This window comes from Mchenga conophoros, linkage group LG15 (assembly GCF_057382185.1).
Source record: "Mchenga conophoros isolate Kocher_MC1m ecotype Shallow Benthic linkage group LG15, M_conophoros_male_GT1.1, whole genome shotgun sequence".
Taxonomy (NCBI): domain Eukaryota; kingdom Metazoa; phylum Chordata; class Actinopteri; order Cichliformes; family Cichlidae; genus Mchenga; species Mchenga conophoros.
In genome coordinates, this window is record NC_140540.1 from 36718276 (window position 1) to 36733867 (window position 15592).

Sequence of the window (15592 nt, forward strand, 5' to 3'; positions counted from 1 at the left end):
GTTGGTAAAAGTAATGCTTTGACATGAATTGAGTTGCAATTTGGGGAAGGCCTCGAAGGGGCCTGGCAGATCCCTATGTACTAAATAGAAATGAAGAAGTTAAAGAATTGGAAACAAGGAAGGAGGGTGGGGCACGTAAACGAGAATGAACACCTTGCAAAATTAGGGGAACCTATGTCAATGACAACCAGAAGAAGTGTGTTTGGACGCGTGGTCTTGCTCCTGAAATTCCAATACGGAATCTCCAAAACATACGAGACGAACACAGGCCAAAGGGTCAAAGAGCTGTAGAAGTTAAAGAATAAAGAATACAGAAGAGAACAAGAGTAATAAAACAACATCACAATGATATATGGGAATATGACAGTAAATACTAAATATTAAACATTATTGTGCAGCACATAAGATCAACAGAACACAGTGTGCTTTGAGGTAGGAGCCAAAAAGGGTGTAGTTTGTGGGTGTGATCACCCGTGTGTACACCTGTGAGCATGGACGCGCTTGTTTTTTTAAAAGGTTCCTTCATGTAATGATCTGCTAGAGGGTGTGGGGGGGCCACAGCCCCATCCTCCAGGGCATGAAGCAGGTATGGAGGAGATCAAAACTCCAGACATCCAGAGGCCCCCAGAACACAAGAGACCAAGGAAGACCAACAGAGGGGCAGCCGCGCCACTGTCCCAGAAAGAGCTGAGGAGAGTCCCAGATGAGGGCTCACTCAGCAGCCGCGGAGCAGAAGCCAGGGGGAGTTGCAGTGACGTGCCCGTGAGCTCCGCCGGCAGCCAGCTGTGCCTGAGTGACCGAGCCCCAGGCCGAGAGGCCGGGGGCACCCCACCTCCGAAGTGGCCCGAGCGAGCCCCAGGCTCCAGGCCCCGATAAGCGGCCACCAAGGAGTGAGCCGGTGTGTGCACCCACCCCCAGACACAAAGAACCACCAACACACCGACACCTGAGGGAGTCCGCCACCGGCAGGGGAAGTGGTGGTGGGTGGAGATAGGCCTCCAAACCTTGGAGGGCCTGAGGTGTCCCCAGAGAGGTGGCGTCTGATACCCAACCTGACATATAGACACAGACATACAGGCACACACAGACACAAACATCCATTCCCACCCTCATGCTCTCATATGCACTCACTCCACACTCAACCAACGTGGAGACAGACATAAAGAGACGCTGTACACACAATCACACTCCCCAAGCGTACTCTACAAACCGGGTCTAGGTACCCTTGCCCCTGGAGGGGGGAATTGCACCCAGACCCAGGTGGTGTTACCCTTTTCCCTGCGGTGGGGGGAGGCAGACCACCCCGACTCCGCAGCAGCAGGGAGGCCCCACACTCCAGACCGGAGTCGGACGGCCAACTCCTCCTCCCAGCCCCCCCGCTCCAGCAGGCCACAGAGAATGGGGGTGAGAGAAGACTCCAAACCTCCCTCCACCCGCTCATTGTAGTGTTGATGCATGTGTGTTCTAAGGTGCATTTAAAACCCAGGAGGGCAGCTACCTGCCAGAGAGCAGCAGGTAAACGCATGGTCCCTCCTGCTAGCCCTCAATGTCTACGTGTATTTAAAATTGAGAGGTGGGCGACGACGCCAGGGGTGAGGTGTACACCCTGATGGTACTTTGGATTCCGTGTATCGTGCCCACCCCCAAGATCCTATATGTATGTGTAATGAGAGTGTGAGTAATGTGAATGTCTAAGTTGTGGGATAAAATTGAGGCAGAGGCAGCCAGAAGGGGACAGAGGGGGGGATTAGCCTCCTCTGCACCCTGGTGACATACCCCTACTCCAAGGTCCTGCATGTGTGGGTGGTTGTGGTGGAGCAGGAAGAGGGAGGCAGCTGGAGATGGGGAGGGAAGGAAGGGAGGGGCAAGTGACCCCTCCCTGGGGCCAGCTCCCCCGCTGACCCCAGTAGGCACCCCCATACTCCGCGACCCGCCAGGGAAAGGGGGCCCAGGCCCATCCAGACCGGGGCCCAGTGCAGCAGCGCCTCCCGGCCCCACAGAGCCCGGGACAGTCCACCCAAACCCACCACAGAGAAAACTGCACCCACCCCACCATCCACTCATCTTCCAGACTACATAAGACAATAAACACCCAGGCTGAGATCTTCCTCCACCTCTCCTGTATCTCCCCCTCCTGCAGAGGGAGCTCCTGAAGAGAGGAAAGCTCCTGCAAGATGTGACAATCTCCCCCACCAGTTGAAGAGCCCCCCAGGTGGCTCGATGCACCGGCGGCACCCTGCTCCAGGACTGGGCCCCCATGCACCCACCCGCCCACAACCCCGGCAACACACCAACCAGGACCCAAGCCCCCGAGGCCCGGCCCGGGCCCCAGCCCAGAGACGGAGCGCCCCCAGAACCTCACGCCCATCCCGGACCCACCCAGGGGCAGCCAGGCTACCAGGTCAGTAACCCACGTCCGTCAGCACAGACCCTCCCCTAGCCCCGCTGCACGCAGCCGCGAGGAAACAGTCACCTGAGAGCCAACAGAGCCCCTAACCGGACATGACCGCTACCCCGGGTTGAGCCCCCCAAGGAGCTCAACCCGGTGATCCAGGTGATTGATATATGCATTTTTTTTTTTTTTTGCTGCCCATTCTGTTGGTTTTTGTCTTTTGCCCTTCTCCCCGTCCCTCTTCTCAGCTGTTCCTCTTTCCCTCTTTCTTTCTCCCCTTCTTTCCCCCAGTCAAGTCTGTCCCGTATTCAGTAAGTGAAAGTAAAATAAACAATAAAAGGTGAATCAAATGGACCATTACGGCAAGGCTGGGATGGTCAATTTGGTAAAGTAAATCCGTTGGGCATCTTTCTTTGCCTTTAGACAACAATTCTGATGGCAAAAGAGCTAAACGGGACAGGCAAAAAAAAAAAAAAAAGAATAAAGAATACATAAAAAATCACTTGAACTCACAGTTTGCACGCTGGGTTGAAGGCTGTAAAAGTGCAGCAAGTGAAGGAGCGATGGCAAACGATTCCACAGTTTTGGAGCCACAAGTGCGAAAGCTTTGTCACCTAGGAATGAGTAAAAGCATCTGGTCTGTTGACCTGAGGGAATGAGATGGGACATAATGTACAGGTGCAGCAGTTAAACAAAATGTGGCACAACCCTTAACAGACAGATTAACTAAAATTAACTGAAATGCACAGCATCATGGTGAAAATCAAACACAGCATATCGGCACAAACACCTCACACCAACTTTCAAGCAGACTGGTAGATGGGGAATGATGTTGGTGGGGCACCTTGCAGTAATTCACCATGGACTCCTGTTTATATTTCTGGTGTGAAATGTGAGGCCAACTGTCCTACAGCTTAAACATCATTGATCATTGCAATAGGGCACAGCAGCAGATCAACATGCTCAACATGTTTAAAGTGCTGCATACAAGCTACTGAGTGATAAAGTGTACATAGTTTTCGTACACTTTGCATAAACGTCTGTAAAAATGTTCTTTTTCCGGCAGAAACATACACTGTCGTGTCAGAAAGTCATGTTGTTTATCTAAAAGAAGTTTAAAAAGTTATTATATAAAGTAGAACGTTCCAGATGTTTTGGCATCACACCTCTGGTTCTGTTTCTGGTTTAGACAGGGTGTACAAATAAGGAGGGAGTCTATTGGAAGCACACGAGACAGCTTGCCATTGAGATTTAAAACAAGGCCAGTCATGTAAACAATAGTCCTGCAAGGAAGAACTCGGTGGCCCGGGACCTTCCATCACTTTGGAGTGTTTATGCTTTTCTACAAGATTATATTCAAGTATTTATTTGCATGCTTTCCTGCATGTGTCTGCATTAAATGCAAGCATCTGACATAATTTTGTATCATAACTTTGGAAAGCTTGCTTTTACTCCCACGATCCTTTCAGAGATGTTTTTGTCATTCCTTTCCAATGCACGAATGCTATATAGGTTACACACAGACTGATATCTTTAGGCTTTAAAATCTATAACTTTAACTACATTAACAGAAGAGTCTGGTGTGTTACGACCCATAAAACAGACTTTTGGACATGCGGCTGGCCCAGGTTTTTGCCAATAACGGGCAGAAAGTGAGATATTTACAAACAATGCCACACAGTTGTCGTTTTGATTTGATTTTACCGCTTGTAAAAATGCTGTGTTGCTACCCACAAAGTATTATAACTACATTGGACCTTTGTTCTTCTTTTGTGTCTGCCACTCGTGCTTTGCCACGGCTTCCTGGATGCGGATAAAGGATAATGATTTGAGATTCTAGTACTTTTCTCTCTGCAATCCTTTACGTTCGTGTCGCTTCACATCCAGCAAAACAATTTCTGGTGGTATTCACAAGTGACAATATAGAAATTGAACATTGTTTCTAATTCGGTTCTTGTTTTCATTTTATCATAGAGCTTTATAATTAAAACATATTTTTGTGACTGTAAACAGAGTCTTAAAATGAATGTTAACGGCCTTGCGGTATCTATTTGCGTTCAAAACATCTGTCCTCCAGCCTGTTTTCCAAAACATGAGATAAAATGCTTGAGGGACAACTTTGTCCTTATTAAAACAACCTGATTGCCGTCCATGTGTTTTGGGGTCGTGTTTTTTTCATTTACTTTTTGCTTGTTAACCTTTTTAGATCACTTGCCAGCCTTTAAAAGCAAACATTTTTACAGTCATACTTTTTCTTTCTATGCTCTTCTGCTGCATGGAAAAAGAAAGAGTGCCTTCCTAAAGCCCTCCCCTCCTCTGACTTCCTGAGAGGAGTGTACTGTGCAAAAGGAAGCAAGACTGGACGAGGGGGAGATGAGTATCAGAGTAGGAAGAGTAGAGGAGAGGACATAGCTGGGGGAAGGGAGTAAAGATGAGCCAGGGTTGCTACTAAAGGTCTTTTTGTCATCAAGCTGAACTTGTGATGTAAGGTATCTATCCCATGTCTTCTAGTTGTTATAATTTGCATAATTTTTGATCTTTTAAGAGAGATGTTAACGATGGAGAAGTAAAAACTTTACAACTGCAAGACAAATGATCCTTGAAAACAATTCTGTGAAGTCTTCTTTAATACTCAGTGATTTGTAAGTGCTAAGCTTTTTTTCTTATATTACTGCATATGCGCAAACTACACAGGTCTAGAGATTTTTTTTATATACTTTTATCATTTGTATTGTATGTTATGGTATATCATAAGGACAGTTAATTAATGATTCTTATTCATCTTCTTTAAACCAGCAAAACCTTGTGGGTTAATATTGTTTTGCATGCATTCACCATTCTCAACATTTCAGGATAAGTGGAAAACTCATGAATGCATTTCTGTGGTTTTGCATTAGGCCCATTGGTAAAGCATTTTTACTGCCATAGTGGAACAGTATTTAGTATGACATATTGATCTTGGATTCTAACAGGCACTTTTGGCTAATTGTTCTTTAAAAAGGTTTTGTAGATCATACGAGAGCAGGTTCATCATATAGCACTTCCTAAGGACGTGAAGGATTTCATTACCTTTTGTAAACTGTGCAATGACTTGTCTCAGTTTCTGTATCTTCAGTTTTCTGTGGCAAAAACATATTGCCACAGTTTTTTTGGGTTCTACAGTTCTTAATATGTATCCACTCTATTAACGAGATTAAACGAATATTATAAAATTCTGATGTAGTAAAGGAAAAGGGCTCATATCTTAGTTTCATGGCTGATTTATAATGGTTTCCACCACTCGCACAAACATCAAAGCAACATCAAAATATTCATCTGAGTTGTTTTTGATGATTGAGCAAATAATTGGTGTACCGAACCTGATTTCATGATCTCCTTTTAGGCAGTGGCATTTTCAGCACTAGGCATTAAGTTCTTCTAAACTAGTTTGAAGGATAAATTTGATGCTTTACAAGATTACTGCATGAAAGCAGGCTAAAAACAGACACCTGTTTGGTGTTTTAGTGGTTCAGTTGTTTTCATTCCTAACGAGCTACCAGTCTGTGCCCAGTTGGCGTGTGAAACAATACAGGTCGTCTATACCCACTTGGCCAAAGTTTAGACAATTTGGATTGTTTTATTGTTTCACTTCAATACAGAAGCACTTAGCCTAATTCTTCAAGTTACTAAAGTTGTCTTCCTGCCTGTTAAAAGTTCTGTGCATTCCACTCTGCATTGTTATGATTTCAAATGTAGAAGCAAATCAATAGACTACAGGAAAAAGAATGGACAAGTGGAAGAAAATTCCCTATGGGGGGAAATCCAGCAGTCAGATTTTAGTTTGCACAATTTCTAGTCATTGAAATTAGAAGTGTCAAGACAATGATCATTCGCTGCTGCCAATAATACACAACTGTCTGAGACAGCTTTTAGTTTTATTCTGCTGCATTTTAGTGTCAGTACATATTAATAACAGCATCAGAAGCTTTTCACTTTTAAAAACCTGTATAATTCTCCGTTTTGTCCTTTATTGTCTTTATTTGTCTTTTTCTGTTGCATTTCTGTATATCCTCCTCCCATGATGTGTCTTCTTAAAAGCTACTGCACAAGTATAACACCAAACAGTGAAATAGTGAAACAAACAAAATTCTGATGGTGATAGAAATTTTTACTGGATTCACTGATGTGTTTTGTAAATAGTGCCAAAGACAATCCAAAGTACAAATGCAACTAAGCAAAGTATAGAACATATAAAACACATCAAAGACTTGAACTGAGAAAATCTACAAGTTCTTAGAAAAGTATTGGCTCATTTTGATTTTGATGGCAGCAACGCACCTCCAAGAAGATGGGACTGGGCCATGTTTACCACTGTTTGGCATTCTTTTAAGAACAGTCCATAAACATCTGAAAACTGAGGGGACCGGGTGCTGGACTTTTGGGAGAGGAATGTTATCTCATTCTTGTCTGATGTATTATTGTGGCTGCTCAATAGTCTTGGGACTACTTGAGCATTTTTTCTGTCTTGATGCTCCAAATGATTTCAGTTGGTGAGAGATCTGGGCTACAGGAGGCCTATTTAAGCGCCCAGACTCTTCTGATATGAAGTGAATAAAAGTCTTTCATTGCTGAAGGTGCCTTTCCAGATCAGTAATCTGTCAGTTCATGGGCACTAATTCACCCCCAGGCTTTTGAACTACTCTTTCTTCTTATGTCCGGAGAAATCGCTGGCCATGTTTACAAAAAAGAATTTCAAATTTCAAATAATCTGACAACAGAACAGTTTAGTACATTTTAAATTACCTTTGACCCTTGAACATTTCTCTATCATCTTCACACATGGGTTCTTTTTTGCACGACAGAGCTTTAGCCTGCATTTGTGGACATGCAACATGGCAACATGACATGACAAAAAAAAGTCTTTGCAATATTATGTTGAGCAACAATATTCTGAAGTTGCTCCATACTTGCTTCTTTTCTTTTGTCTTCTTTTTTTTTTTGCAGATTGGTGAACCTCTGCCTCTCTAAAATGTGGGTTTTTTTTATAGCCATTCATGTTACTGATCTGTTGCCAGTAACCTAATTAGCTGCAAAACATTCCTTTGGCTGTTCTTTTTTTAGGTCCACTTACTTTTCCGACTTTTTGTTCTTCCCATCCCAACTTCTTTTGAGACATGTTGCTGCCATTAGATTCAAAATCAGCTCATATTTTTCCCTAAAGTTTTAAATGTTCTCAGTTAAAATTTTTAGTATGTTTTAGGTTTGCTATTTGCTATAAAATATTGGTATACTAGATTTGCAAATCTTTGGATTCTGTTTTTATTTACATTTTACAACTTCCCAATTTTGGGGGTGTTTGTAAGTAAGGTAACAACACATTACTGAACAGGCATAATTTTATAGAGTATAGTACAGGCATATGTTTCTCATTGAAGTCTTTCTCTTAGATCATACTGCATAGGTTTTTGTATATAAATTTGTTTCTTAAAGCAATAACCTACAGTTGCTGTAGTTTCTTTAGTTAACACAGGATGAAATCAGTATCTTGGTGATGTGCTGTGAAACAAATATTTAGATTAATGAAAGCTATGGATATTTGTTTCCATATTACCATCCTCAGACTTCTTTTTTTTTTACTGGGGAAAGAATACCAAGAGCTGATTATGTCTGATTCTATGTTTATTTCCTTTTAGTGCCACCAAACTGAACTTCCTGGCAGGATATGCCAGCTCTCCCACTCTGTCTATTTCGGTCTCTCTGTCACTCATTCCATCTCTGCCCCATACTGTCACTGTCTGCATGCGTTTGTGTGGGTGCTGTGTACATCTGCATCTGAGCTGTTACTTTGCATTCTAAAGGTTTATTTTCATAGTTTAGGCAATCAGTGTTGTCGACACTAAAAATATTGGATCCCCTGATATCTGGCAACAATGATTTTACCTCCAGATAAAGGGTTTTTAATAATTCAGACGCACTGTCAGCTTTCTTTGCTATGTGTTTAATCGTCCATAGAACTGTTCATTGCATTTTCAGCCTCTGTTGTAGCAATACAATACTGATGTCATAACAACCAATGAAATGATGAAAAATTATAAAAACAAAGAAATGATCGTTAACCAGAAGTGGTTTTTTAAACCACTGACTGTTGAACTAATGTGTTTTGCTTTTTTGCATGATAAGATAGGCTTCAGCCATTAAAGGTGCTCTAATTAGAAATATGATGTGTTGCAGTATGCTCGATGTAAATAAAGAGTTGGGAATGTGCCATTTAGAACTGTGTTAGAGTAAACACATTTTTTATCTTGGACGTCACCACATCTGAAGTGCAACAACATCGGTCCACCTCTTCTGACAGATTATGTCACCTTTGCTCAGTTTGTTTATACTGTAAGAGTCGACCCAACCAGCAAAAACTCATAAAAATATACAGAGACAGTTCTTTCTCACACTATATAAACTCCTTAGAAAACTCAGGGATTTTAAGCCAAACTCTTGGTGCTATGAGGTTGTAGTGCTGCCACAGCATGCGAGAACAATAGGATTTGACTGTCTGGTGGTACAACTAAGCTAACCATGCAATACACAATGACACAAAATGTATATACATATGTAGTAGTCAAAAAAATAAAATCCTTCTGGTAATAATTGTAGTGTCCCTGCAATGGGTATTGTGTGGCTGTCCAATTACTATTATCTTGGTGCTTGGATGAATGTATTATATTTTTTATGTAATTTTTTAACTTTCTGTTTGTTTGTTTGATTGATTGATTGATTTTTTGTTTGTACTCTTCTAACTAGTATTGTCTTTTCATCTCAGAGTCACCTCAAGTCAACGAGTGTGTACCAGCTAGCCACGATGAATACCTCAGATGCCAACAACACTCCACAATGTTACTCCCTCAAAAGCCCTCCGTTCAATTACACACGTCCCATCAGCTCAGCATACTTCTCAACCATCTTCAGCACTTTGGGAATCACCTCAAATCTCATTGCCTTCATTGTTCTTGTCAAATCTTTCCGACGAATGCGGAATCGGTCACGGTCTTTCTTCTTAATCTTCCTGGCCGGTCTTGTAGTTACTGACTTTATGGGTCTTTTGGTCACAGGTTCCATTGTGGTCTCCTTCCATTTTACACGTTTTAATTGGCGCCAAGTAGATCCTAACTGCCACTTCTGCAACTTCATGGGTATGTCTATGGTCTTCTATGGACTGTGCCCACTGCTGCTTAGTGCCACAATGGCCATGGAGCGCTTCTGTGGCATTAACCGTCCATTTGCACGCTCCACCAACATGAGCAAGAGCCGGACAGTCTACATGGTGCTGATGGTATGGTTGGCTGCTGGCTGTATTGCTTTGCTGCCCTTAATAGGCATCGGGAGCTACCACATACAGGCTCCTGGTTCTTGGTGTTTTTTCAACATCAGTTCGAAAGGAAGGGATATGGTCTTCTCCCTGCTCTTCTCCTTCGTGGGGTTGACTTCAATCGTTGTGTCATTTTTACTGAACACAGTGAGTGTGGTGACGCTTATCAAGGTGTGCTGCGGACAGGACAGGACACAGCGGAGCCGAGACCATGAAGTCGAGATGATGGTGCAACTTATCTTGATCATGATTATTGCCTCTATCAGCTGGTGCCCCCTCCTGGTGAGTTTGTTTGTTTGTTTGTTTGGTTGGTTGCTTGTTTATTTGTTTCTTTGGTTAGTTGGTTGGTTTTGGGTAGGTTGTTGTATATAGACAAAAAGAAAGGCAAAAATGACAATTAATATAACTAATGCGTAATACACTAGTAATACAGAACCGAATTTAGCAATTTCACTCTTAAATAGCATAAATAACAGTAAGCAATAAGTCATGACACAGACAGCCCCAATTTTCATCTTTTGTGTCACACCAGTTACTTTATTACCTAATAACCTACATGAACACAAATTATTAATGGCTAAATATTTTTTTTGTATTGTTTGTTGTTGATTTTTTTTTGTTTTTAATCTTGATTTTTAATTTTAGTATAAAACACAAAGGATTTTATGCTATAATTTAAAAAAAACTGAATTTGTTTCGTATTGCGTAAATAAACAAAAACTATTTTGAAAACAGGAAAACAAGGACATTTTCTGTTATTAAACTGATTACTAAGAATTATTTAAAAAAAATATTATTATTATTTTAAACTTTCTTACTTCTTAGAAACAGGTGAGAGATCCAGTTCCGTATCTCAGTTCAGTTGAGGTGAAGCCTAGCACACAGCTACCCACTACAGCTACCTACGTCAGCACCCAACTGTCAGTCACATGCAAAATTATACATTTTTTAGCCATGATAACATTTAAATTGGTGAGTTAAAAACATGTAAAGCTAGGCACTTAGCACTTCTCTTATTTATTTGTTTATCTATTCAAACAGCATGAGGAATTATATCATTTTTCCAGTCTATAACATTAATAGTTAGTAAACCTCATGTTCTGGAACAGCAAACCATGTAAAAATATAACTGATGATAATTAAAGTCACATTAATGCTGCTGTTTTCTTGTTCACAATGTACACTGTAATTCCTCATATAATGGGGTGTAATTTTCTATTTTTATTTAAGGTACTATATTGTTCTGTTAATAAAAAAAAATACTTTTTGTATCTTTTTCAATTATATAGCACTCTATAGCACTTTTACTGGACAATAGCATTCAATTAGTCTACAAATAATAATTAACGAGCTAATTCCTGTTTTATTCTACAACACCAGAGAAGAGGTGAGGGAGTCAGAGAGAGAGCCGGAAAGAAAGAGATAACACTTTCAGGTAGAGCAATTCAGTGTCAAGCACATGTAGCCAAGGAGATTTCCAGACAAGCAGAAATGGAGATCAGACTGAAGGGCCAGACAAATTATTTATGAATCTAACATCTGATTCTTTGACTAATTTATGTAAGCTTTCTGTTATAGGAAGAGTTGTTACATAACACTGTGTGTACATTTGAACAAATACTAGTACACCCCTGTCTCTTCATATTAACTTTCTATAAAGTAGCTGTCTTTGGTCAAGAAATGTTTTATTTGTAGCAGCTTTTTCAAATCTAATCCTCATATGAAAGAAACAATTTATCTGATGACCCAGAGAGTGAACTGATGTGATGTTGCAGGATAAATGGAGCACTCTGGTCTTGTACAACAGTCACTGCCCTCCACAGAAACATCTGGCCCTTTTTCAACCAGTGTAACAGTGTGTTGAACTCCATAATTGCAGTCTGGTCTATTTGTGTGTTGTGTGATCATAAGACCAATGGAAGATTTCACTGCCTTCTCTTGTAGACAGAAGGAGAAGATCTCTCTTGTTTTTACCTTCTTTTAGGCTAGGTTTGTGTTTCTTGACAATAAATTTTCTATTTTTTCATGATCAAAGAAATACTCAGAATATATATATAAAAAACAAAAGTAGCCTGACGGGCTAAACATTTATAAAGACTGTTCACTAAACATTAATCATGAGGTTGTGATAGGAAATTAATATCTTCAAGATACTGCAAGGTGACACACTTACTTTTACTGTGTCCACCTGCTGTTGTGTGGAAAATGGTTTTCATATGTTTGAAAGCACCGCGCCATGACCTTAACTATCTAGTTTTTTGTTACCAGCGCTTCTTTTAAAATGTTTGAACCTTAATGAGGCATCACAAGGTCCTTTTCTCTGCTCCTCTGTGTATGCTTCAATTCTTCTTAGTGATGCAGCCTATTTACTAGCTGATCTGAAAACCGTCTGTACTTACACTGGATCAAAGAGCCCCTTAATGCCCCACTTGAGATGACATATTTCAACTCAAGAGTGAAGCAGAGCCTTTAAAGGAAAACATCTAGTACAATGTCAAACAGCACTGAAAAAGTCCAGAAAGTTCCAGTGTGGCAACCAAGACTCAAAATAAAACCCAGACCTTCTATGGGAGGTGTTATTTATAGATACTGATGAGATGCTGATGCATTTTTAATTTGTATAAAAATTAGACAATTTCAGTTACGTTCAGCCTATCTTGCATTATCTACCTATCATTTTTATACTTCTAATAGGAATCACTTATTGCATAATTCAGTTCTTTACACTTTTGCTTTCCTATGTATAGTTAAAAAAAATAAATCAACTACTTCATTTTTTTAACTGAGTTTGCCAGAGAACAAAATAATAAGGACTAAAGTCCCTGAGTGGAGCACACATTTTTCTGCAGTCTGGTCTAACATTAGTTGTGTGATACCTTGTACAGATATACATTTTGGTGTGCATGAAGACTTCTGAAGTTCCTGATGCTAATGTGGTTTTGTTCGGCATACGAATGGCCACCTGCAATCAGATTTTAGACCCATGGATTTACATCATGTTTCAAGTGTCCCCACTAAGGCGAGTAAAACGTGAAACGAAAATCTAACTCTGCTCATCTGCCATCACCGCTCACCCCCATGGCATCGTATTTTTGCCAATTAGTTGGTCACGTGCCCTAAACATCTCCAAATGATAGATTTGTACTCATCAGTCCACTTCACGCACTGCCGCTTCCAAACCAATACTTATATGCTCAAAGTTTCGTTCCATTCTTTCTCCAGTTAATAGCCATTAAACTTTTCATCATGCTTGTTTTTTGGCCTTGCACGTTCTTTAATTTGGAAAAATTAACACACGTATGTTCTGTCATCAGAAACATGGTAGCTTTTCGTTTTGCAGATTTTCGTTTCATTTAGTTTCTAATATTTTTTTTCCTTTGGAGTATAGCTGCAGAAATCCTGGAAGTACTGCGAACTGGACAAATGCAATCAAGCAGTTATCTGCAGTTGAGCCTATATGAAATTATTATTCTTAATGTCAGTTTTCTTCTTTGTTTTTGAAAATGAAAATAAGCCAATGTTAACTGGCACTCTGCAAAACATGAGCCCATGGAGTACCAATACCACTGAGAGGCATTTGCCTCACAAAAACGCTTCATCTTGCATGGTCTCTTGCATTGCTTGGATGCAAAAACTCAGGAGAACAGAACTGTGACACAAGCTAAATTTTGAAAAGAAACTATAAGCTACACTAGGCCGGTTTTTAATTCCTGCAGGAGCTTGTTAGCATGTTTTCCCCCTTCTGGAGACAGTTGGGGTAATGCTAATAATGCTGTGCCTCACATGAAATGTGGGTAATTGGGTAATGGGTAATTAGGCTATGTTACAGCAGCCACTGCCTCAGGGACACCATGACAAAATTAGCCTAGCCTTTCTTTTTAAACTAGACATAACTTATAGTGAATGCTTGTGTAGATCTGCAATATTAACCTATTTGATCTCCCTTCTCTTATTCGCCTTTTCCAATCTCTTCCTTTTGCTATTTCTTATTTCCTTTCTTTACCATCTTCTCCCCCGTCAACTGCTTCCTCCTTCATGCTTCTCTTTACTTCTGCTTTTCTCTGTCTGTCCCTATATTATTCCTCCACATCCAGGTCTTTATTGCTCAAACAGTGTTCTCCAGCGATCCTCTCTGGGTCAGGAAACTGCTGCTGTACCTCCGCTTTGCCACTTGCAACCAGATCCTCGACCCATGGGTTTATATCCTGTTCCGGAGGGCAGTCTTTAAGAGAGTCTACCCCCGCTTTGACTGGTCCCGGAGCTCAATCATGACTTTGTACCCATATTTTCAAGAGACTGCACGCAGATTCACACGATCTTCATTAGGGGGCAACCTGGGCTCAGATGAAACAGGAGAAACAACAAAGTCAAATGTCACTTCTCCGTCTACCTTAAAGTCACCTGACTAAGGCTCATGGTACAGTGTGTGTTTGTTTCTCTGATCAGAAATGAGTGATCACAGAGATCAGACATATACTCTCAGCTCCATACATCGCACTGAAGTTAACTATATGCACTGCTACCTAGATACTCCTGCATTAAGTTAACCGTATTTAATGTACCATTAAATAGGATAAATTATCTTGTTTTCTCTTTGTTTGATGCATGCTTAGACCTGATGTTGTGCTAACCATTTTAGGAGGAAACCCACAGGCAGCCTAGTCCCATGAACCTGAAATATAGAAACTGTAATATTGTAGAAGTGCCTATTGTTAACAAGAAATATCATATTATACTATATTCACATACATTTGCTAATAGTTACTCTGACTGAACATGTCACAAACTCTGAAAACCTATAAAAGATTGAAAAATGTTAAACGATCTGTTTCTTGCATTTAACTTCATTGTTTTTTTACTGAGTGAGATATTCTGTTTCAAGGTTGTCTGTTACATATGGGCTGAAGGATGTTTACAAGACGAAAAAAGATGGATTATTACAAATATCAAAAGTCTTGACCCACCTTTCATTCCTGTATATTTATCTAGAATATGTGCAGTGAAAACAGTGTGTTAGCAATTCCAATGTGTTTGAACGTTAGTATTGGGAAAATGTGAAGAAATGAGGGATCAAAAGATGGTAACTTCATTATAAGTTGAAAATTTTACTGATAACTGGTATGTCGTTCTCATGATCTCCAGAAATCATCTCTTTATTGTCCCTAACAAATACTGGCATGTAGTCACTTAGATATAAATTTGTTTTATTTTGGTATACCATCCATTAAATGCACAAGTGCTGCTCAACTGAATGGAAGGTGTTAATTAAAAATGATGTATTGTGCCGAAGTATGGTTAAGTGTAAGTGGGAGTAAGTATGAAAATGCATGTGTGAAGATTTATAATTTGAATGAACTCACCCTTTAAAAAGCAGGACTCAGTTAGTGGAGGAATTACAGTGCATCCTAAACATCTAGATAAACTACAATTAGATAACCTAAACAAGTACACTGTCTAGAGTTTAAATTTGGAGAACGTTATTGTATTTTATTTTGATTGTTATAAAATCTTCTGCCTCTTTGAGATCTCAAGGCTAAGCTTTAAAGTTGATGTGGACTGAGAATATTTTTTGTGAAGAGAGCAATTTTTACACTCATCATGCACATAAAGTAATGCACACTGTAATGTCAATCAACTCAACCAGTCTTCCACAACAGTTTTTTTTTATCCCATAAAAGTTCTCCCATGACAGTGAGGAGTAAATGTTGATTGTTCACGTAAATAAAGGCTCAATAAAACAGAAATATTTGTTGCTGTTAAATATTTAACCATTTTACTTCCCATACAGAAATGCAGTCAAGTAGCAACACAAAGAAGAGTACTGATATTGCTCAAACCATGTAATAGGTCAAACCATT

The 15592-nt window shown here is 40.3% G+C and overlaps 1 protein-coding gene across 4 annotated transcripts; it reads left to right on the top strand.

Moving 5' to 3' along the window:
- Window positions 1-4780: 4780 nt before the first annotated feature.
- tbxa2r (thromboxane A2 receptor) lies at window positions 4781-15478 on the top strand. Of its 4 annotated transcripts, XM_085247009.1 has the most exons (4): window positions 4781-4881; window positions 9189-10016; window positions 12620-12753; window positions 13829-14144. In XM_085247009.1, the coding sequence occupies exons 2-4, from the start codon at window positions 9228-9230 to the stop codon at window positions 14004-14006; spliced, it is 1101 nt and encodes a 366-aa protein (XP_085103135.1). In that variant the 5' UTR covers window positions 4781-4881; window positions 9189-9227; the 3' UTR covers window positions 14007-14144. The 4 variants fall into 4 exon arrangements, with proteins under 4 accessions (XP_085103135.1, XP_085103132.1, XP_085103134.1 ...); XM_085247006.1 differs by lacking the exon at window positions 12620-12753 and having other exon boundaries at window positions 13829-15478; XM_085247008.1 differs by lacking the exon at window positions 12620-12753 and having other exon boundaries at window positions 4784-4876; window positions 13829-15478.
- The last annotated feature ends 114 nt before the right edge of the window (window positions 15479-15592 follow it).

Excerpts from the sequence above, each read along its gene's own strand:
- tbxa2r (XM_085247006.1), top strand. The coding sequence starts at position 9,228 with ATGAATACCTCAGATGCCAACAACACTCCACAATGTTACTCCCTCAAA. Across the intron at positions 10,017-13,828 it reads TCAGCTGGTGCCCCCTCCTG|GTCTTTATTGCTCAAACAGT; the intron begins GTGAGTTTGTTT and ends CTCCACATCCAG.